The following is a 21745-nucleotide window of genomic DNA, read 5'->3' as shown; positions in this document are numbered from 1 at the left end:
TCAGTGCACTTTATCCTCACTCGCGCACTTCCCGGGAAAACTTCCCAGGAGGTCACCCATCATAATATTGCTCAAAAGCAAGCATGCTGGGCTCCCGGGAAAAAGATGCATCTTGTTGTCACGAGTAGTACCGATCAAATTTACTGAAGGATTGTGTGCTACTCGGGTTCTCAATTGACTCTTTCCCTTGTCCACCATCCTCCATGGGTGTATCATGAATTTGCAGGTCTCGTTGGGCATATCAGGGGTCTCATTCACCGGGATTGGGATGTTCGTCTCCTCCATTCGCTTCGGAAAGGGAATGCGTGTGTTGATTACTTGACTAAGGTAGGAGCACGTCAATCGTTAGAGTTCTGCTTGTTGTTTGATCTCCCACTGAAGCTGGTTCATCTGCTGATTAGTGATGCTGGTGGTGCTAGTGTCCTCGTGCTAGTGTCCTCAGACACTAGTCCCTTTTTTTCTTCTTGTTTTCCTGTCTTTCTTTCCTGCTCATTCGCTTGTACAAAAAAATTGAAAACTTTCAATCTAATTATTTGAATTGGTGATGTTCAACATTCAAAACAATTATTTGAATTGGATAAAATTTGGTTTTGAGATTTAATATTATAGATTTTAGAATGATTCATTATTTACGATATTTAAATACGAAATTAGATACTTGTTCAAAGTTCCATTAGTGAATTAATAATTTTGAAATACGCTAATTGTCTAAATGACTCTAAATAAAATTGAAGTTAAATCAACATAAATTTAAGTAGATTAATGATATTTAAGATAAATAAAGATATTCGAAATTCATAGTTTTCTTATTGATTGGTTCACTTAAGAGTAGGACTATTATATTGTTACAGTATTTAATCTAAACTTTATTTATAATCTTAAACAACCCTGCCAAAAAAAATAAGTGTCTTCTTTGAAAAAGTAAATATATGTTTAAAATAAATTTTTAGAGACACAAGTTCCTGTTTTTTTTTATAGGCAGAGACACAAGTTCCTGTACTCCATTTCTGGATTTCTCTCTCCATGACATATCTTCTGAGTTCTGAGCGCCCACATGGCCCATCCCTTTCCAAATAATGGATCATCTCTAGAGTTTCAAAAAGACAAAATCATCACTAGACTAAAAAGAGTAATATTGATCAAATTAGCATAAATATAATAATCATAATATATGCACCATTTCTTAAATAATGTTCACCTGCTCCTTGTTCATTGGTTCGTACTAACTCAGAGTGCACCTTCCTCTTCAGTCTTCTTCAAACTGACAATAATTATTTCCCTGAAAAGTAAAACCTAAAATGAAAGACTTTAATAACTCTTCACCACGGTGTAAACCATTTTACATAAATATTGAATTTTGTTATTTTGAAACCACAATTATTAATCAAAAATGAAAATATGAAACCCAAATCCATAATTGCTAGATTTAGAGAACCTGTGAAAACCCATATCATTTAAATTTTAAATATTTTAATTTTATTTTATTAACTTGTACGTGTATATATATATATATATTTAAATAACTTATATAGCATAGACATTTTAATTCGAATAATTCAATCATATTTTCATTAAAATATATGAGTTAAATATTATTTTTGACTATTATTATAATTTAGATGTAATTAATATATCGGGACGGGTTCAGGTTTGGGTGGGTATTAACAATCCAAAACCTGTCATCGTCCCTATCCCAACTTTTTGCTGTAAAAAAAGAAAAAAACTTGTGCAATTCGGGTTTGGCTTTTCCAAAGTTAAAGTTAATTTTTTCCATTAAAATTGCGGTCGGGTTAGAGATATCCGCAAGTTATGATTTAATTGTCATGTCGTTTAAGTTAGAATAATCTCATGTCAGTTGATATACACGCTTAATAGTAAAGATTCCAATGAAATCTAATTATTGTATCAAACAAAGTTAAAATAAAAAGCATTACAAAAATCTAACAATATATGAATATTCTTTATATAGAAAATAAATTGAAAAAGAAACATCAAAGTTATTGAAAAGGAAAAAAAGGAAGAACATAGGTTGGTCCTGAACCCTGATATCCAACTCAAGAAACACTCCACACACCCCTCCTTTGTAACCTGTGTCTGAACTCTGAAGACAGCTTTAACACGTGCCTTCTCCATCTCATTGGTTCTCTGACTTCTCTGTTGACCCTTCTTCTCTTCTCTTCTCAACAGAGAGAGTGTGAGAGAGAGAGAGAGAGAGAGAGAGAGAGATTTCTCTTTCAGTGGTCAATGAAAGGGGAAGTGAAGATGAAGTCAAAGATGAAATGGGTTGGTCTAGTTGGGATTGTGCTCTCAGCTTTCTCCATCTTCATCCACTTTTTCCTTGCCAGATTCACAGAATTGGGTGTTGCAGATTACCAGTCATCAGTTACAATCTTCTCTTGGAGACCCATCTTTGACAAACCGTATTTTCCCACAAATGTAAATTTCTTTATATCATATCTAACGCATAAAGATCTCAACTTTTTCTTTTTTGCTTTCTGTTACTGGTTTGGTTTTGTATTAAGCTTCTCAAAGTCTAGATTTTTCTTTGGATTTCTGTGGTGGTGATCCCTTTGTTCTTCTGGGCTAGTGAGTTTTCATGGTTCAAAAGTTTGGCTTTGTACTTCAGAAAATGACAAAGATGTTGATTTCGGTGTTGTTTCCTTCATAGAATCATAGGAGTTTTAGTTAGATGCAGTGTTTGTTTTTTTGTTTTTCTATGTTGTATTTGGACCTTGCTTTGGATCTGTTGATTGTTACAGTTAACTCAATTTGGATTACAATGTGTCTCCTAATCCTAATCCTAAGTATTAGGAGTGTGCATTTTTTTTCAATTGAATTTTTGTGCATTCATTTCAATATCCTTTTCTATTGTTTGTGCTGCAGAGTCCCACATATAGAAGACTTTGGGGTCCTGTGAAGCGTCTTGAATCCTTGTATCCGGACTCAAATCCAAGAGGATATTATGCTGGTGAGTTCAACATTTCATCTTAGTGTTAGTCTATTTGAAATTGGTTTATCTGCTTATAAAACTTGTGAACATTTTTTCTCTACTCATTATTGTATTTTTGCCAGAGTGAGTTGAGTATTTATTCAGGTTACAATGCTCTTTATAGAAAGCAGCTACATATGTAAGCATATGCAGGGCATGTATCACTTTTATGCCTGTGATTACGTGATACTGTGTGATTGGGACTGATATTCCCTTATGCTTGATGCTCCTTGACACAAATTATCATTCTGTCTTTCACCTATGGATAGGGAAATTAAGTGCAATGGTGGATATCTAAACATGTATATCATTCCAATCTTTAGAATATTCATACCGCATATTTCTGACTGTCATTGCTAGGCTAATATAGCACCTAGAAAAATATACTTCTATTACTGTAATTGTGTGAAATATCAAAATATTCGAGGGGTTCTGTGGAGTTTGGGCTTTCATTATTTCATTTGTGTACATCCGTAATGCCTTCTGCATGAAAATTTGACCAGTATCATCATTTAGTGCTCTAATTTTATTTTGTGTCAACACTTGTGTGTGCATTTCCGTTGGAAATTCATATGTATGAGCTGCAAACAGATAAAATAAGAGAATAGACTCATATATTCAGTGTCTTAAGGTTTCTAGTGTAGATGTAATGTCACACTTCACTCTTGCGGTATGTTGCTTGGCCCATTTTTGCAAATTCTCGTGCTTTTGTGCTCCCCTTATCCCCAACAAGTGGTATTATTAGAGTTGGTGGTTCGGTTGTTGACTATATGTGAAGATGGTGGTTAGTGTGGGTTTTGGCCTTGAAGCATGTGGTGGAGCACACCAATTTATCTGTTTGTACTTGAAGAGGTGTATGCCGAGTATTTGCAGATGGTAGTAACCATTGATCCATTTGTACTTGAAAAGGTTCTTGCACAAGAGGGAGCAGACTGATGTTATGATTGACTTGAGGGGGAAATAGAGTCCCACATCGGTTATGATTTAAGAATGAGTTAGATACAGATAGTATGAGAGAGCAGACTTATATACTCAATGCCTTAAAGTTTTGAATGGTGTCACATATACTCTTGTGGTTTGTTGCTCAGCTTATTGTCAGACTTTTGTTGCTCATAAAGATTTCACTATGTAGTTTAATGAATTATTGGATCTTCACACATGTTGCTCACCATTTTTGTCTATAGGGTTTAGCTTAATTTAAATACCACTGCCTTTATTTTCATACTTCAGATTATATGTAAAACCAAACAAAACAAGGTTCTTGCAGAAGTGGAGCTTATGTTTATATAGATTACTGTTGATCCTTATATACTCATATATCTCTCTATCTAAAGCTTAGATTTATATTTTTCCTGACAGATCCTGGCTCACAAACAAATGGGTTTATTTTTGTTCGGATACAAGGTGGTTTTCATGAGATCAGGAATTCGGTAAGGGTATCATGTCCTCAGGTTCTTTATCCTCTTACATTTAAATCTTATTGAACTAAAATTGTATTTTTATCGGTTTTTTTCAGATATGTGATGTTGTTGTGATTTCTCGACTTCTTAATGCTACATTAGCAATGCCTGAGATCCTATCAGCAACCAGCAGCAAGGGAATAAGGTTATTGCTCTTCCCAGGAATTACAGAAGCTTACTATGTGCTATAACTCTAAATTGTGTATTTAAACCATTTCCCTCTAATGTTTTTTATCCAGCTCTCAGTTCAAGAGTTTTGCATACCTATATAATGAGGACCATTTTGTATTCTCATTAGCAAAAGATGTCAAAGTTATAAGAACTCTTCCAAAAGATCTTAAGAGTGCACGGAGAAAGAAGGAGATTCCTGTGTTTAGAGTGCCACATTCGGCGTCTCCTTTTTATTATTTGCATCATGTTCTCCCAGTATTGAAGAAGCATTCAGTGGTTGAACTAGTTGTTTCTGATGGTGGTTGCTTGCAGGTAGTGACAGTTTCTGCTTCATGTATTAGATCCATAATCTGTTTTGATATTATTTTTTCCTTGTCACAGTTAAAATTCAGAGGTTAAGTTGTTAGGGCTTGTTTATTTGTTTGAATGAAATTTGACTGAGCTAAGATTTAATGGATTAGTAAGCCCCCTTTGTTTTGTGCTGAATGGCTCCTATCTTCTCTTTTCCTTTGTACTATTTCTCCTCTTGCTTTACACCATGCAGGTTAACAATAGTTCTCATTGTGCCACTATTAAATGTACCTATTAATTATTGTTCCTCTTCCTTTTCTTCTATCTTAGGCCATTCTTCCTCCCTCTTTCAAAGAATATCAAAGGCTGAGATGTCGAGTTTCTTTTCATGCTCTTCAGTTCCGACAGGAAGTCCAGGAACTTTCTGCTCAGATTTTGCAGAGGTAAGATGAACTTCATTGTCGCCTTCTCTTATGTTTGTTTATTCTTCTCTTCTGCATTCCTCCCTTCCCTCCTTCGTTTGGTTTATGTATAGTTCATGATATAATTGTAGGTTACGAGCTCCTGGCCGTCCATTCATTGCCTTTGATCCTGGCATGACTAGAGAATCTTTAGCATATCATGGCTGTGCCGAACTGTTCCAGGTATATGATTCAGTCTGTTATAATTGTCCCTTGAATCTCAGTTGTTCGTATCTAAACAATGATAGCCTGAAATTATTTGCTAGGATGTGCATACCGAACTCATTCAACACAAAAGAGCTTGGATGTTAAAACGTGGGATTGTCAAGGGGAAGCTTTCAGTCAACTCAGCTGAAGCAAGACTGAATGGCTCCTGTCCTTTGATGCCCGAGGAGGTGACAGAATATGTTCTAGAGTGCATTTGTTTCAGATAATTTTTTTTATCTTTAGCTGTTTAAAAAAATATATTTCTTCGAGATTTTTAAGAAAAGCATAGGATGGTTTGTGTTTGGTTACACTAATTAAAAGCACTTATATTTCTCTCATCTATCTAACAGGTTTTTTTATAAGCTAATCAAAGTGAATTTTTCAAATAATCTGATTTTAGTTTTTTGTAAATAATGATTTTTGAAAAGCTTAAACAAACACCTTAAAAGTTGGAAAAAAACATTTTTAATTAAAAAAAATGATTTTTAAGGAGAAAACCGAAACAAACGCACTCCTAAACTTTAAGACAAGGCTAAATGTTCAGTGTCAATGAATTGATTGGAACTTGGAATGACACTCTAAACTTAGGTTCTTAACAGTTTGTAATTTCATACTAATTGTATATTTTTAATCCAAAAGCACATGTTTAGAGAAAGTGCTTTCCAGGCTAATATGAGCCACAATATTGACTTCTTGCAGATTGGTATTCTTCTGCGTGCCTACGGATACTCAAAGGATGCAACTCTATATGTGTCTGGGGGAGAAGTCTTTGGTGGTCAAAGAACATTGATTCCTCTTCACGCTATGTTTGAAAATGTTGTTGATAGAACTTCTCTTAGCACTCCTTGGGAGTTGATTAGGCTCTATGGGCAAGAGGTCAACCTTGTTAATGCTCCTCCTGGACCACCACCTTTCAAAAAAGTAACAAAAGTTGTCGATTGGAAGGATGCCGGTGCACGTCCACGCCCACTTCCTCCACCTCCAGCACGGCCCAAATCATATAACATAGAGGGTTGGTGGGGTTGGGTAGCGGAGAGTGACAATGAACCTGATAGTACAGTTATGGAACTAAGGACCAATGCCCATAAATTACTGTGGGAGGCTATTGACTATGTCATTTGCATTGACGCTGATGTGTTCATCCCTGGATTCGACCGCGACGGGAAGGGGCATCCAAATTTTGCTAGCTTGGTGATGGGTCACAGGCTATATCAGTCAGCTGCATCAAAGACATTTAGACCTGACAGGTAAATACCTCTGTTTGAATAGATATGTACATGTTTATGTGCAATTTTTTTCTCTACAATAAATTTGAAAACACCGGACATAATATTTTCTTAATCAGTCAAGTTGGATATCAAATGCTTAGAAGTTTCAAAATATTTTATCTCCTTTAAACTTAGTAAGTGGAAGATAATACAGAAGCTTGCAGGTGTTTCCAGAGAAAGCCTATATATAATTTTGAGTAAATCCTCAAGTTGATCCTCCAAAGTTACACTTGTTACCCCACTAGTCGTTTTAGAATTTTGGTCACCAAATTACTCCTTCAATAATGTAAAATGTCGCCACATTAATTTTCCCAAAGTTTTGTCACCAAAAGTAGTCCCTCAAGGTTTATTCATCACTAAATTTGTCCTTAATTTAATCCTTCGTAAGGATGAATAGGTGGTGTTTTTATCTTCTAGCAACTAATTTGATATCAAAATTCTTCAATGACTAATATGGTGATGTCATGGATATCGAGGGATTAAGTTGGTGCTCAAATTTTTTGAAAGACTAATGTGCTGGAATAAGCAATTTTGGAGGTTCAAATTAAGGATTTACTCTATAATGTTTACTGTCAATTATGGCATTAAAAAAATCCAAAACAAGCTTAAGCAATGCATCAAAGCAAGATGATTAGGGAACTTTGGTGAGTTGATAAATAATAATAAAACTAAAGCTTTAGTAATATTATTTTAAACTTGAATAAGAATTGCAATTTTAATACCTTGGGATCATACTTCTGCTGATACAGAAAGGAAGCTGCTAGACTTGTAGATGAGATTCGCAACCACACATATCAAACGAATCATACTTGGCTTAAATCAGTTCGCAGGCATATGAGGAAAACATTACTTGATGGGCTTATAGAAGCATCAAATAAATCAAAACCATTATCCTTTCTCTCTCATCCAGTCCCTGAATGTTCTTGCACAAGGCGTGACTCCTTTGAAGTACCAAAGAATTCTTCTAGTCCTTTAACTTCCCAAGTATGGAAAGCTCTTGGTGTTTCTCACCGGTGTCCTGCATGGATGGAAACCGGTCCAGTTTCTCTATCAAAAGATAAGGAGAACGACGAAGATGGAGACGAGGATGATTCTGTATCCGGGTTATTCTTTGGACCAAGTGGTGGAAATGATGACGGTGATGGAGAAATAAACTCTAAAGAAGAAAACCAATTTGAGGATCAGGAAGAGCTTGAGGGTGGGGAAAGATGACATACAGATAGTGTTTGATGGTCCATCTAACAATTGATAAGGTATTCATGTACATAATAAGATAAGTTGTTGCTTGCAACTGTTGCTTACAGGATTCAGTTTTGGGTGAGAGAAGCAAGTAAAGCCATTTAAATGTGGCAATGGCCTATAACTTTGATTCAGAAAACCCATTTACTAGTAGAGAATCTTCTGTGTAACATCAGTGTTTTTCTGGCTCAAGTCCTCAAATCAAATATACAGGGAAATATATTGACCGCATCAGTTTTGGTGTAAGCTTGCACAATCTTCATTGTTAATATTAGGTTTCAATTTTGAATTCTTTGGTAGGAGAACTTCCTGGTTATCTCTGGTGCACATACTCAGACTGTATTTAATTGATGTAGCATTGGCTAGAATTCAACTCCATTTTTGTACCTGAGGAGATATGGCACTGTGGTGTTATAAATTTGCTCTAGAGCATTTCTTTCCTGAATGTATGTGGGAACTAATCATTTTTATTTCCTTTCATATTTTGTAAACATTCGTAATTGCACTCTCATAAATACATTTTTAATGCTTGCTTTTAGTGCCTATTAAAATTTTATTGGGTTTTATTTCTTATCGAATACTTAAGTTATGTGATTTTAGTCTTATAGTAAATGATTAAGTCCACATGACTTTTGTCACAAACCAAATACTAAACTCTATCAGGGACTAAAATTAAAAGGTTCAATTATAAGAACGAAACAACATTAAAAAGCTCTTATGATCTTCAAATTAATTTTAGCTTATAAGAAGCATATATTAAACAACATGCATTGTTTTTTGTTACATGCATTAAATGTTAGTTGTGACCACATTATTTATTGATGAATCAATTTTTTACATGGCCCACATAAAATTGCACGAATGAATTACATTGAACCCTAAAATATATCTGCTATTTTCTCTTGCTTGGGACTTCAATCAAATTGCTTTAACTAAATTGGCCTTCGAATATATTTCTAGCTTCACAAGCACTTGGTACCCCAGAAGAAAAAGATGCAGCAAGTAGGAGAGTTGAAGAATATTTTGTTAGCAAATATGGTACATGAACAATGATTATAAATTTATTGTTTATTACCTTAACAGTGTTTTTTTCCCTTTACTTGTTGACACTAGTAAAACATAGTGGGTACAAATCTAGTCAAGTGATTTTTTTAAAGAAAATTTAAAAAACGACTATGTTCGACCACTTATTAACAAAATGAAAAATATCAAACAGCGAGCAGGTTTTCAGCCATTAAAATGAGAAATTCAATAGAAGCACAAACATATATAACATTATTTCAGAATGTCCTTCGTTTCAAGGCCATAATCATGAAATATACACATTTTATCTCATTATCTGGATTAAACCAGCATGGCAAAAATGACCTGACCAACCCAACAGCACTTTCCCTACGCTGAGAAGAAAAAATGATCAGGACAAAATCAACTTGAGGGGGACTGCTAGCTTGCTTCTCGCCTGAGCCTCTTCTGACTTTGTTCAGAATCCTCACTGCAATAATCACCTCCTGAACATGCCATTCCTTGATTGTTCAAAAACTGGTTTTGATGACCCTGAACAAAGAATATTTGGTATCATAAATGTGACTTTTGAAAGGGGAAATAAAAGATTATCATACCATGCCAGGACTGCATCCTTAGAATTCATATTAGAGTGGCATGGTTGGTCTCCTAGTTCCAAATTCAAATAAAGATCTTTTGTCCCTAAATAGTATCTCAATTTCATGTGCCACCAATGGAATCTTGTCATGTCAAATAAAAAAGGATATGAGTCGGGTAATTACAAACTTACATGGTGGTTTTTAATTGAAACGTAAATTTTTTTATTGGTGGCACAGAGAATGAGACACGATATGGGTGCAGAAGATTTCAATCCTCCAAATGCACCATGTCCAAATACAAACCTTTACATTGGCATTTTGGCAGGAATTTCCTCTTCCTCTTCCTTTCCTATTTATAATGCATACTTGCATCCACTAACTCAATGTCAAAAGTGCAACAAGTACATATTGAAAATTCCTAGAAGTATAAACAAACCTTTGAGCTATATGTAGAGGGGGTCAACCCGCTATTTGATCGTCTACCGACATCAATTTGCACTGAGACACTGGCCTGAGACAAATCCACCCCTGAGCACTGCAGTGCTTGTGTGAGAGTATCTAATATTCTGTCAAATACAATGAACCCAGTGAACAATAGTATGAATGATATCCACTGCAATATACTAGAGGTATCATGAACTAAAGAACTAGTTTCCCAACAAGGTGGTGTCGCACACTTGTGTTGTAATTTGTATAATACATGCAGATGAGAAAGAAAACTATGTCAACTGCAACAAGATGATTGTGGAATACTTGTTGAACATTTCTTATGCCCAATTTCTTTATTTCCTGGATAGAATCTAATAATTTATGTTTCTCGCAAATTGCAAAGAGTACTTGACAAAACTCAAGTGGAGAAAAATGACAATATGATTTGAATGTGGAATGGCAAGCTTCAGCCCATTTAAGATAGAAGCAACTAGCTATGGGATTTCACTATTTCAGTCACAGAGTTCTAACATATGGTACACGTCCTCACAGAGATACTACAGCTGTTAATACTTAATAGTAATACCATTCAGAAATTGTTTTCCAGTGTTATTCAAACGCGTTTGGCAAAATTTTCAAATGACAAGTACAATCTCAACCAACAAAATAATGGCTAAGAAACACAATAAAATCCTGATTGGTTTACACTTTAAAGAACACAATCCATGCTATGGACAGCAGGACAGATAAGGGGGATTAACTTACAGATGTTAGCCTACAAAATAGCTTATTCAGATGAATGTTTGAGCCCAAAATGGTATATAAATATATAGGTCAAGATTTTCTTGAAAGAATCCCATTCTTCTCACTATCATATCAGCAATTCCCTTCTATGTCTTGTATCATACTACCTCTCTGCGCACTCCTATTGAATATTTCTCTCCCTAGTGAAAAATTTCCACTATTGTTAATTGAAAAGAAAAAGAACACTAGTTTGACAAACATCCAGAAACACATGGGAACAGAACCGATAAAAAAACAACAAAGGAGACATGTTTCTTTAGTGAGCCAGAAATGTCACATTGAATCGATAGTAGTGAGGACCAAAGTAGGGTTTCATTATTCTGAGAATGCGACTGGGTCTTTTGGAGAACTCTTAGTCATCTGCCAGCTATTTCTGGCATTTTTTTGTAAAAAGCTTTAAGAAATCAGCACAAAAAGCACTTGAAACCTATAGTGGTCATGCAGCACCACTGGACTAAAGTGCAACCTGTACACAACTTTGAATCGTAAGATTAAGCAGTGAATCGTAAGATTCAGCTCTGAATCAGAGATACAGAGGAGATGGGTTATGGACTTCTTAGCAAGAAAGAAAGAAAAAATGGCAGGATAGAGACAAATTTAAGAGAGAAATAAGAGACATAAAGCTCCAACGGATAAGAATTGGTGATGAAGAGCAGTGTTTGGTGTTGAAGTGCTAGAGATGAAGAAAAAAGTGTCTTACCTACTTTCCATTTTAATTTTTAACTAAAGGGTATTAGGTGGGGTGGTGCGGGAATGGTTGTTCAGTTGAGTATAACTGAAGTAGAATTATGATAATCTCCAAATAAAGATGAGAACATTACTTATGTACTTGCGCACGCACACACTGTTTACACTCTCTAAATAGGGTAGGACCAATCAAATAATTAACATGAAATCAGAGAGGAAAAAACTACTATGAACTTAAGAAACCGACCTCTGAGAATAGGCATTGGAAATGCTATCTGATCCACTTTCAATTGTCAGCTCCTCCTGTTCCTTCAATGTATTATCTGGAACAATATATTTGTCCTTATTTGGTTTACTAAGCCATACTTGAGGCTCGGTATGGGAAGGTATGCCCGCATTAGACAGAGGTTCCAGCACATGCTGGGTCACCAAACCACTGTTAACAACTGGATCAAACACGTCCAATCGCATTTGCTTCGTCATGGGAACTTTTTCAGTAGCTGAACAAGGGGTGTGGCCCTTCTGAATAGTTGTCGTTGAGAAGTCAGACTCTATTGGGTTCTGTACATTTTGGGGCAGTAATGAAGAGATGTCATTATTTTTCGCAATAACAGACCCGTTTTGAATAGCTTGAGAAGGATCTGTAGTATGTTCAGCAGGCCCATGATGATTTCTCTGAATAAAAAAAAGATGAGAACATAAAAATATCATTGGATTTGCCACAATGCTATATTGCTATCCCTAACCTCCTACAAGGATACTGGTTCTGGAAATCAATGAATATTGTAATTACAAAAAAGTAAAAAAACTACATGCAGATATATGAATTTGAAGAAGTAGCACATGGTAAAATCCTAAGCATGAAGGAACTTAAATTATTGTATGAGATATTTATGCATTTGGCCTTGGTAAGCCAGAATCCAAGTAGTGACCCAACTTAGCAAGAATAAAGAGCTATGTGATTGGTGTTGTTTCTTTTGTAGTCTAGCAAAAATGAAACATATACAATTAGACTATCACAAGTTTCCCAATCTTATGCAAATGCAGCTTTGTACGCCAAATTAGTCTGCCATGTAAAAATCCAATTTTAGATATGAGGTTACATCAATCAAGCAGACAACTATACTCGCACACCGTTTTGTATAAGGTATTATAGCAGAGCGTTGAATACCAATACTGATACAAATGCAGACTGACATTGTCATGCATTAGCACAAGTGCACCAAATTTCATAAACCAAGGTCCAAAATAAACATAAACAGTCAGAAAATGCACGCATGACACCATTCCAAATAACTTTACCCATGGAATTAATTTCGTCGGCTCCTGATTCCATCCTTCATGAGACTGTTCATAAATTTGTAGCTTTTCCTGTAGGAACTGAACATACTGAATAACCTGCATATAACAAAACAAACAGAAAGAAAAAAAAAACACACATCAAATTTCTTAATTTAGTTAACAAGAATATAACTAATCTTTAAGATGTCTACAAATATACTATAGTACCTCCAACAACAAGGAGGCCTTATCTCTTTTCTGATCATTTTGAGGTATGAGATCTTTCAGAACCTGAAATCTGAACCACAAATACAATTCTTATCAAACAACCAAATATTATCTATTCATATCATTAAATATTAACATAAATTGACAGAAAATTTCACCTTAAAATTTGTACCAATTAACTAAATAAAAGTACTTTTTTTTTTAAAAAAAAAACTTGCCTTTCGTTAATTTTGATCCTTCGACGCTGCTCAGTCTCTGAATGCTTGGAACGATGAGGGTTCACCCTCTTCCCCTTAGTGGGTTCATCCACCTTCTCTGCCAAGTCACAAACAACGTGAGAACTGTATATACATATTGAATGTGAATTGGGGAATACAATTGAAATGTGAAAAAGAGAAGAACTTTGAAACACCCATCAAGGAAGCAAGCAATAAACCCAGATGGGTATAGCAACACATCAAACCACACACACAAACACAGAAAGGGAGAGTGAGAGAAACCTACCTTTGTTGAGAGAGGAAGAGGTGTTTTCAGTGAAGAGGTCTTCGTCGTTGTCGTCGTCCAATTCATCTTGATGGCCTTTGGCAGACCTAGCCATAGATGGAAAAAATTTCTCGAGAAAATCCAAAGTGTGCAAAAGAAAAGAAAATGGGAAAAAGGTGTGAGCTTATTGTAATGTGTACACCCTTGACCCTACTACTAGTTGTTACAGTTACAATTATATTAGTATCAATCAATTAACCTGTCCAATTCTTCTTTTTTGGAAGTTTATCCAATTGATAAGGTTGCTTTGTAGGATGAATGTGTTTAGGGTTTAAGCAAAGTACTTTAGATTTAGAAACTTCTAATACCAGAATGAATTTGTGATATAACACTATGAATTTCTTAACATGAAAAATATATTTGACACACTTGCAAATACTCCTTCCGGTCCTATTTATAAGCATGAAAGAGAAGAAAAATTTTGGTCATTTTTATAAGAATCAAATGAAAGTTTGAGCTATATTAATTAATTTTTTCCAATGATGCCCTTATTAATTCTAACTTGTAAAATGTGTCTCATTAATTATTCTCTCTTTCTCACTTTCCAACACTAATAACAAAGGATAATTTTGAAAGTTTATTTTGATTTAAGACAAATTTAATGCATTTTATCTAGTTTAACTACATTTCTTAAACTATGTGAATTCTTTTTTTGTTGTTTATAGGAGGGGCAAAGCCCCACAAAAATATATATACTGATGTGACAAAATTCAATTGGATTATCATTAAACTCTTATATATATATATATATATGTATATATGTGCAAGTCACGCCCCCAAAGAATTTTTTTTACAACTCTAGTATAATCAAACAATTTACTATAGAAAATGCTAGCTATACAGTCAAAGTAAGCAAAAAAATCAAATATCTCATTCAAATGAAGTAATTAAAATCTATAAAAAATAAACAATAAACTTAAAACCATACGCTAGTATTAACTAATTAAAATTATAGCAAATCATGGGTGAGAAAAAAACATCATGATGCTAAAAACTGAAAATACAAACACTCTAACAAAAGAGAAAGGGAGGAGACAGAGACAGAGACCTTCAAAGCACCGTCCATGGGAGTTGTGCATGTAGAGACAATTATTTTCATAAGCTTTCCTTGGGACACGGAACTACAGAAGGGAAGTGGAGGTGAAGAAATTTGATTGGGCATGCATGCAAGAGATTATCTGGAATGGTGAAAAAATAGTTATGAAGGCTTCTGATATGCGTGAAGCATTAAAAAAGAGGTTGGAAGACACACTCTGTGGTAAGCTTAAAGCCCTACCTACACAACACCCTCTCTTAAGTGCACAAGGAGTCTTCTATTCAATCCTGTAGTATAGTTTTCTTGAATCCCAGAAATTGGAGAAGCAGGATATTAATACTAGAAAATACAGAAAGTTATAGAAAGAAGTTGTTAGGCAAGGTTTCATTGAAGAGGTTCATCTTGCAAAACATATTTATTCTTTCTTTTTCCTTTATTTTTTTTACCATACAAGCACATTTAGATAGTGTTGATGATGAAATGCACAGCCAGAGAAGGCCAAAATGTCCATCTCATATCTGAGATGAAGTATAAGGAAATATCCCCTTCCCCTCAAAATCTTGATTATCCTCTACAAGTTATTCTATCAGTTCTATTTAGGGATGACAATAGGTCGGGGTCAAATTTTACCTACTCCAAATCGGAACCCAAACTCTCATACCAAACCTGACTCTAAGCCTAACTCGTCGGGTTTCATGTTCACCCAACTTGACCCAAACTCATTGTTAACTTGGACCCATAACCCAAACCCATACATAGATCTTTTCGCGAAAAAACAAATGCAGCTTAAGCTTATGTGATGTTAAAATATGATACCTTACTCCAAACATGTTCTAATTTGTGAAATTGTTGACTAAAAGTTACGTATCATATTATATCATACATTCACCAATATATATTGGACGGGTACAGACATGTGTATCACCTATCCCAAACCCAAACTAAACCCGATTTTAAACATTATATTAAACCCAACTCAAACTCAGTTAAATACCCGTCGAATCGAGTGAGTACGCATGGTACTTATTTTTCATCCCTAGTTTTATTTAGGCGAACAACTTGTGTTTAAGCAACAAAGGAATGATCTACCACAACACTTAAAGTACAATTAGTTACAATAACACACCAAGTCAAAGTAACTGCAAAGATAATTTGAACCAACAAAGACTTGATTTTTATAGTACGAGATATTAGACCACCTAATAAGGGAATGAGCAGGTCCAACTCTTCTCTTGAGTCCTCTGTTTTTTTTTTTTAGATAAGCCTCTTGAGTCCTCCGTTGCATGATAGAATAAGATAACCATTGTTCTTATAAATCCTTGATGAAAAGAATTATCAAATTTAGGAGAGGCATACAAAATAAATCGCAAAATATTTCTATAAAAGAAGAAATTGAAAGGAAGGAAGGGGAAGATTCAATCTTTAATGGGAGAAAAAAGATCTCCATTTGACACAATCTAAGAATAAGTGGGACTTTGCTTCATATAAAGGGGAAAATGAAACTTCAATGGGAATAAAAGTGTCATGTATCGAAATACCATTATAACTGATGTAAAAGAATAGGGACTAGAAATGACAAAGTAAGAAAGTTCAGGGATCTCAAATGTAATAATACTTTGATTAGTTAGAGTCGGTTAGAGTGATTAGATGAGCTGGCATTACAGCTGGATAGTTAGTTATGTTTAAACAAAATTAGTTAGGGTAGTTACTCAATAATCAACACTATAAAGTGTTCCTCTTCTGTAAGCACATTCATTGAGTAAGAATTATACTTTGATTGAAGGTTTCTTCTACCTTTCTCCTTGATTTTGAAGGAAGAATTAATGATGTGGAAAATTTTCTTTGAGTAGCTTTTAAATAGCATAATCGATTCTGAGGAAAGTGAAGTTAATCCAAACAAACTATAACTTATTATACGAACAAAGCAAGTGGCTTGACTTGAAGACTAAAAAAATGAAGAAAACGCAGAAAATGAAAATGGTTAATGGGTTTTTAAGAGCCTTGCATTCAGTTGGTTTTTTGGTAGGATTCAGTTAAGGGTAGTTAGCATTCAGTTAGGGGCAGTTAGCAATTGGTTGAGTTAGTTAGACTCTAAGGTTGAGTTATTCACTGTATAAATACTGTAATTATCAATTGAGCTTCATTAATTCACATTTTATCAAGAAAAATAAGTCTTCAAATGAAGGTTCTCTGTACAGTGGCGGCGTAACCGCCACCTCAACCGCCGCAACCACCACCTCAACTGGAGCAACCGCCACCTCTTCTTCCTCATTTTCGAGGTGTCTTTCTTCTGCCACCACGCCATTGCCACCCGTAGGCGCAACCGCCGCAATCACCACCTCAACCGGCGCAACCGCCACCTCTTCTCCTCCAATATCTTCTTCCTCATTTCAGCAGCAAAATCTTCTTCCGCCGCAACGCCATTGCCACTCCCATACTTCACCAACCTTCCATTCAAGTCGTAACCGCTCACGGAGCCATTGTCGCTACCTCGTTTGCTCGCAGAACACCCTCTCTTTGCTACTGAAACATTGAACAAGAAGAAGAAGAAGAAGAAGAAGAAGAAGAAGCATGATGGACCCGTGCTTCAATGCTCTCCCTATCGATTTGATTCCACTGATTCTGGTGAGGTTACCTGTTCGATCTCTCCTCCGTTTCAAATGCGTCTGCAAATCGTGGCGGTCTCTGATTTCCGATCCCGAATTTGGTAAATCACATTTTGACCTAGCTGGTGCACCCACTCACCGTCTTCTTCTCAAAAGAATCAATGATGGTTCTGAAATTCAATCATTGGATTTACAAGCATCGCTTCACGACGATTCTGCTGTGGTAAACCTCAAATTCCCACCCTACACTGCCCCCTTTTTTCAATCCCTGGGTTCTTGCAGAGGGTTTGTTCTGTTAACCAAGAGGTTGTGTCCAACAAATGATCTCATCCTGTGGAATCCATCAACTGATGCTCACAGAGAAATTCCAGCGATCTTTCTTGGTGGTTTGTTTAATTCACTCTATGGTTTTGGGTATGACCAATCGAAGGATGATTATGTGCTTGTTCTAATCCGATTGGGTGTTCGATTGCTCGAAGAACGGTGTCAAATTGATGTTTTATCTCTGAAAACCAATGTACCCTCCTTTTATTACTATCGTGTTGTTCAATATCTGGAAGCTGGACATGAGTCCCAATGTGGGGTTTTCTTGGATGAGTCTCTACATTGGCTGGTTAAATCCAAGGCTACACAGCATCATCTAGTCCTTGCCTTTGATTTGGTGAAAAGAAGCTTTTCGAAGATTCCTTTTTCACCTGATTTGGCAGCGGAATTGGCAACTCATGGCCGAGGTTGTTTGAGGGTATTGGGAGGGTGTCTTAGTGTGTGTTACTCGAGTGGAGGTGGTGGCCATGAAGTGGCTGAGATATGGGTCATGAAAGATTCTTGGAGTAAATTGTTTGTTTTGACAATTCATGACCTTGTTGGCAGCAAGTTTTTTCCATTGTTTTCCACTGAAGGTGGTGGTGTTTTCGGATCTGATGAGAGTGGAACATTCAGGAAATTTAATGCTGAGGGTGAACTGACTGAACTGACTGAGAATTACACAGATGGACTGGATGACGACAAAGGTGCACTACAATTTCTCAACATGTATAGAGAAAGCCTACTAACCCTCCCTGGTGACGTTGAGGAAGAAAATGTAGATGCCTGACAAGTAAGCATTTGTCTCCAACCCTTGTTACCTTTTTGTTTTAATTCATCTTTCATTATGTAATAGAGACTAACTATATCACTAGTATTCCCCCCTTGAACTGAGAGAAGTGATGGTTTCGAAACTGCTGAGTTTATATTTTAGTTCTAAGTATCTTTGTTTAGATGGAGCTTAGTGAGAATTTCATCAACTTGCTCATGAGTTTGAACATGAGAAACAGCAAGAGTCATATCTCTCAACTTGTTTCTTTTGTAGTCTATGTAATAATCAAACTTTATACAATTAGACTATCACAAGTTTCACGATCTTATGCAACTTTGTAGGTCAAATTAGTCTGCCATGCATTGCATCAATCAAGCAGAGTAGCAGGCAACTAAATGGACTCATCACCTGTTTGTATAAAGTATCATAGCAGTTACTAGCAGTGCTTTGATTACCAACACAAACTAACATTGTCCTGCATTAGCTCAACATTTTATAAAACAAGGTCCAAAATAAACATAAACACTCAGAAAATGCACGCATGACACTATTCTAAATAACTTTACCCATGGAATTAATATGCCTTATATTATGTGCCCACCCTTGACCCTACTACTACTAGTAGTCATTATTTACACAGTTATTACTAATACATTTGATTTCTTTATATGGAGAATTTATTTTAGAGAAAAAGTGAGACATTATAGTCCATTGCCCGTTTGATGTGGCATGTGGGCTCAGAAGTCCTTGGGCTCACCTCTTTATCACTATCTAACTTTAAAGTGAGTTCTCCATAAATACTCTGTCACAGCAATTTGCTTGAGAAAATTTCAAGTACTCTTTTTCTTTCTTGGCCAAACTGGAAGGATTCTGTTAATAAATAATTATTCATGTTTCTTGCAAGCAATAAAATATGTTAGAATATTTTATACACTCTCCTTGATGTTCTAGTTTTTCTTCAAAAGATGATACTGCTAGTGTTATTGAATGTCCTATATGGAAATCTATCACTTCTCTCTCTTCTATTCTCATCCCTCTCTAAGTATGGAAAGATGGAGGTGGAAATGGGTGTGAAGAAAACATTTTCCTGATTTCTATAAGATTGGAGTTTGAAAGGAATTTTAAAATTAACAATGCTTGGAAGTAGGATTTGTCAAATTTTAGTTGGAGTTAGTCCATGCTACATTGCTACTTAGTATCATCTTGTTCTTTCTTCTCGGTATTGTTATTGCCCTTGTTCCTGTTACCTCTTTTACATGGTTTTCAGTTAACTACTTAGGGTGTCTTCTTTGCAAAAACAATTCCTGATTTTTATAAGCTAATGTGCTGTTAGATGTTTTGACTTTAAGTTGTGCAGATGTTGTTGATCTTAGCCATTTTGGAGGCTTGGAGCTTAAAGATGGTATGGAGTGAGAGGGAATCAAGTTGTAGTATGCATTGAGCTTGCTTGTAATTGGTTTAACCACTTCATCTCAATGATCTAGTGCTGATAAGATTTTCTGTTATAGTTTCATGATATCCCTAAAGATACTTTGTAGTTTGTAATAAGTAGGACCTATTGAATGAGTAATTACATTAGTGCTGTCAGAATAATGGACCCTTTGCTTGAAATGGCTATTGAGATTCATGGAATTATATGTTGAAGCTCTTCAACAGTGGATAAGTCTGCTGTTAATTTCTCAGTTGAGCCTTTTAATTTGCAGGAGAGATTTCTACGTGGGTTAAATATGTTTTTAATTTGCAGGAGAGATTTCTACGTGGGTTAAATATGTTTTTAATTTGCCTGAGATTCCCGTTCTGGCAACCCCTGTGACAATTCAGTATAGTTTATTGTCAATGTGTTCTGTTTATGTTTCTGATTTGCCTGAACATAATTTTGTGAAATAACCACTGGATGTAACACTATTGCTCTCATTCACACTTGGCTCAATTAGTTGGGTACACATGCTGAGTAAATTACTAATGAAATATGGGGATAAGGAAAAAAGCAGGGATCTATGCATTTGATGTTGAGCTTCATACATGATAGAGCTTCAAAAAATTTAATTTGTAGCTTGTTAACTGGATAGTTTTTCTCTTTTACTTTTTGAACAGTCATAGTGATATTTAAATTGCTGGATTCAAGGTTGTACAAATTTTATTGGGTTGAAGGTTGTATAAATTTTAAATTCGGATTGTCAGTTCTTCATAGTTCATAATGATGTGTGTCCAATGTGGGTTAAGAACATAGACAATGTATAATGTGTGTGTGTATGTATCCAATGAGGGTCAGAATAGCCTATATCTACTGATAGAACTGTGGCACACTCTTGATTGGAGTGAAAACCAGAGGCAATACGAAGGATTGATGATAACGATATGAATCTGAAGATTCCCCTGCCCTGATTGATTTCATGTATTATTGGTAACGAACCAGAGTTTTAATGTGTCAATAGAAGGTTTAATTTCTTCTTCTTACTGAATTGTAGCATGAAAAAGTCCAAGAGAGCAAGTTTGCTCTAGATAAAGGTTGGGTTATTGACACGATAAATGTGTTGGGACTAAATGGAAATAGAACACTAGCTGCAATAGAGATAGATGGAGAACCACCAAGGGGTGTCTCAAATGTGAAAGTTATCGCATCTGAACAGAAGTACTTGCACGGGCTAGGAGATGGAGAAAATAAGTTGGTGATGGTTGGGTTGAAGGGCTTGAATATCCCCTGTAGGCTGTAGGTAAAATTTTGCTATGAAGATACGGGATCATAAGTTGCGATTATCTCATCTTGACTGTGATTTTGTCACTTATTTTTTTGATAAATCTTATCAGTGTCATAGAAGGAGAGGAGATGAGCTACAATGAAGCTCGTCCTTCTCCATGCGTGTCTATATTAGGCATTTATTTTCGATACGCATTTATATATCTTTTTTTAGGTTACAATGCACATAAGTTTAGGGATGACAGTAAGTTATGCAGGAGAAACCAGGTAATTAAAAGTTAAGCTTTGGTGAGGCCATGACTTTTATGCACTTCTTCTCTTAGGTCTCATTGACATGTTTTTTACGGGTGGTTTTGTTTTACTAGCAAATTATTTTTCTGTCACAGCAGCGGTTTTTAACCCCTACTAGTTAACGGCTGCAAATATTTTTAACATTTTCACATTGATGCTCTTAATGCTCTTAAAATTGTTACATCAGGTGCCTACATCAATGTGGTGACTTTGACTTTTAAACATCACGTCAACACTCAACATACAACCTCCATTCTTATATATCTGTTTATGAAGAGAAAGTTCACATAAATTAAGTAAAGCAATTAAATGTGTTAATTTTCATAAAAGTAAGACATGTTTTCCCTTTTTGCCCTTTGATACTATATTCTCCCACTCTC

At 35.5% G+C, this 21745-nt stretch overlaps 3 protein-coding genes across 5 annotated transcripts; 2 read left to right on the top strand and 1 right to left on the bottom strand.

Annotated features, from left to right (window-relative positions):
• Nucleotides 1–2018: 2018 nt before the first annotated feature.
• Nucleotides 2019–8640, top strand: LOC130728680 (O-fucosyltransferase 27). The gene is made up of 10 exons (XM_057580220.1): nt 2019–2436; nt 2884–2968; nt 4349–4419; nt 4506–4594; nt 4689–4932; nt 5242–5354; nt 5465–5555; nt 5639–5767; nt 6279–6826; nt 7597–8640. The coding sequence occupies exons 1-10, from the start codon at nt 2245–2247 to the stop codon at nt 8057–8059; spliced, it is 2025 nt and encodes a 674-aa protein (XP_057436203.1). The 5' UTR covers nt 2019–2244; the 3' UTR covers nt 8060–8640.
• A 670-nt stretch (nt 8641–9310) lies between these two features.
• Nucleotides 9311–13810, bottom strand: LOC130728679 (transcription factor BIM2-like). The gene is made up of 7 exons (XM_057580219.1): nt 13621–13810; nt 13335–13431; nt 13117–13186; nt 12910–13005; nt 11855–12282; nt 10124–10253; nt 9311–9640 (listed from the first exon to the last, which is right to left on the bottom strand). The coding sequence occupies exons 1-7, from the start codon at nt 13712–13714 to the stop codon at nt 9530–9532; spliced, it is 1026 nt and encodes a 341-aa protein (XP_057436202.1). The 5' UTR covers nt 13715–13810; the 3' UTR covers nt 9311–9529.
• A 2948-nt stretch (nt 13811–16758) lies between these two features.
• On the top strand, nt 16759–20008 carry LOC130728677 (F-box/kelch-repeat protein At3g23880-like). 3 transcript variants are annotated; one of them, XM_057580218.1, is made up of 2 exons: nt 16759–18397; nt 19710–20008. In XM_057580218.1, exon 1 carries the CDS (start codon nt 17267–17269, stop codon nt 18392–18394), a length of 1128 nt encoding a protein of 375 aa, XP_057436201.1. In that variant the 5' UTR covers nt 16759–17266; the 3' UTR covers nt 18395–18397; nt 19710–20008. The 3 variants fall into 3 exon arrangements, with proteins under 3 accessions (XP_057436201.1, XP_057436200.1, XP_057436199.1); XM_057580217.1 differs by having other exon boundaries at nt 16763–18397; nt 19734–20008; XM_057580216.1 differs by having other exon boundaries at nt 16763–18397; nt 19726–20008.
• Nucleotides 20009–21745: the final 1737 nt, after the last annotated feature.

This window comes from Lotus japonicus, chromosome 1 (genome assembly GCF_012489685.1).
Source record: "Lotus japonicus ecotype B-129 chromosome 1, LjGifu_v1.2".
In the NCBI taxonomy this organism is placed as follows: Eukaryota; Viridiplantae; Streptophyta; class Magnoliopsida; order Fabales; family Fabaceae; genus Lotus; species Lotus japonicus.
Note: the sequence above shows the minus strand (reverse complement) of the source record. Positions and strands in the feature narration are given on the sequence as shown.

Excerpts from the sequence above, each read along its gene's own strand:
- LOC130728679 (XM_057580219.1), bottom strand. The coding sequence starts at position 13,714 with ATGGCTAGGTCTGCCAAAGGCCATCAAGATGAATTGGACGACGACAAC. Across the intron at positions 13,432-13,620 it reads CTCTTCCTCTCTCAACAAAG|AGAAGGTGGATGAACCCACT; the intron begins GTAGGTTTCTCT and ends GTGACTTGGCAG. Across the intron at positions 9,641-10,123 it reads CCTCTACATATAGCTCAAAG|GGTCATCAAAACCAGTTTTT; the intron begins GTTTGTTTATAC and ends TTCTTTGTTCAG.
- LOC130728680 (XM_057580220.1), top strand. The coding sequence starts at position 2,245 with ATGAAAGGGGAAGTGAAGATGAAGTCAAAGATGAAATGGGTTGGTCTA. Across the intron at positions 4,933-5,241 it reads CTGATGGTGGTTGCTTGCAG|GCCATTCTTCCTCCCTCTTT; the intron begins GTAGTGACAGTT and ends CTTCTATCTTAG. Across the intron at positions 5,355-5,464 it reads TCTGCTCAGATTTTGCAGAG|GTTACGAGCTCCTGGCCGTC; the intron begins GTAAGATGAACT and ends ATATAATTGTAG.
- LOC130728677 (XM_057580218.1), top strand. The coding sequence starts at position 17,267 with ATGATGGACCCGTGCTTCAATGCTCTCCCTATCGATTTGATTCCACTG.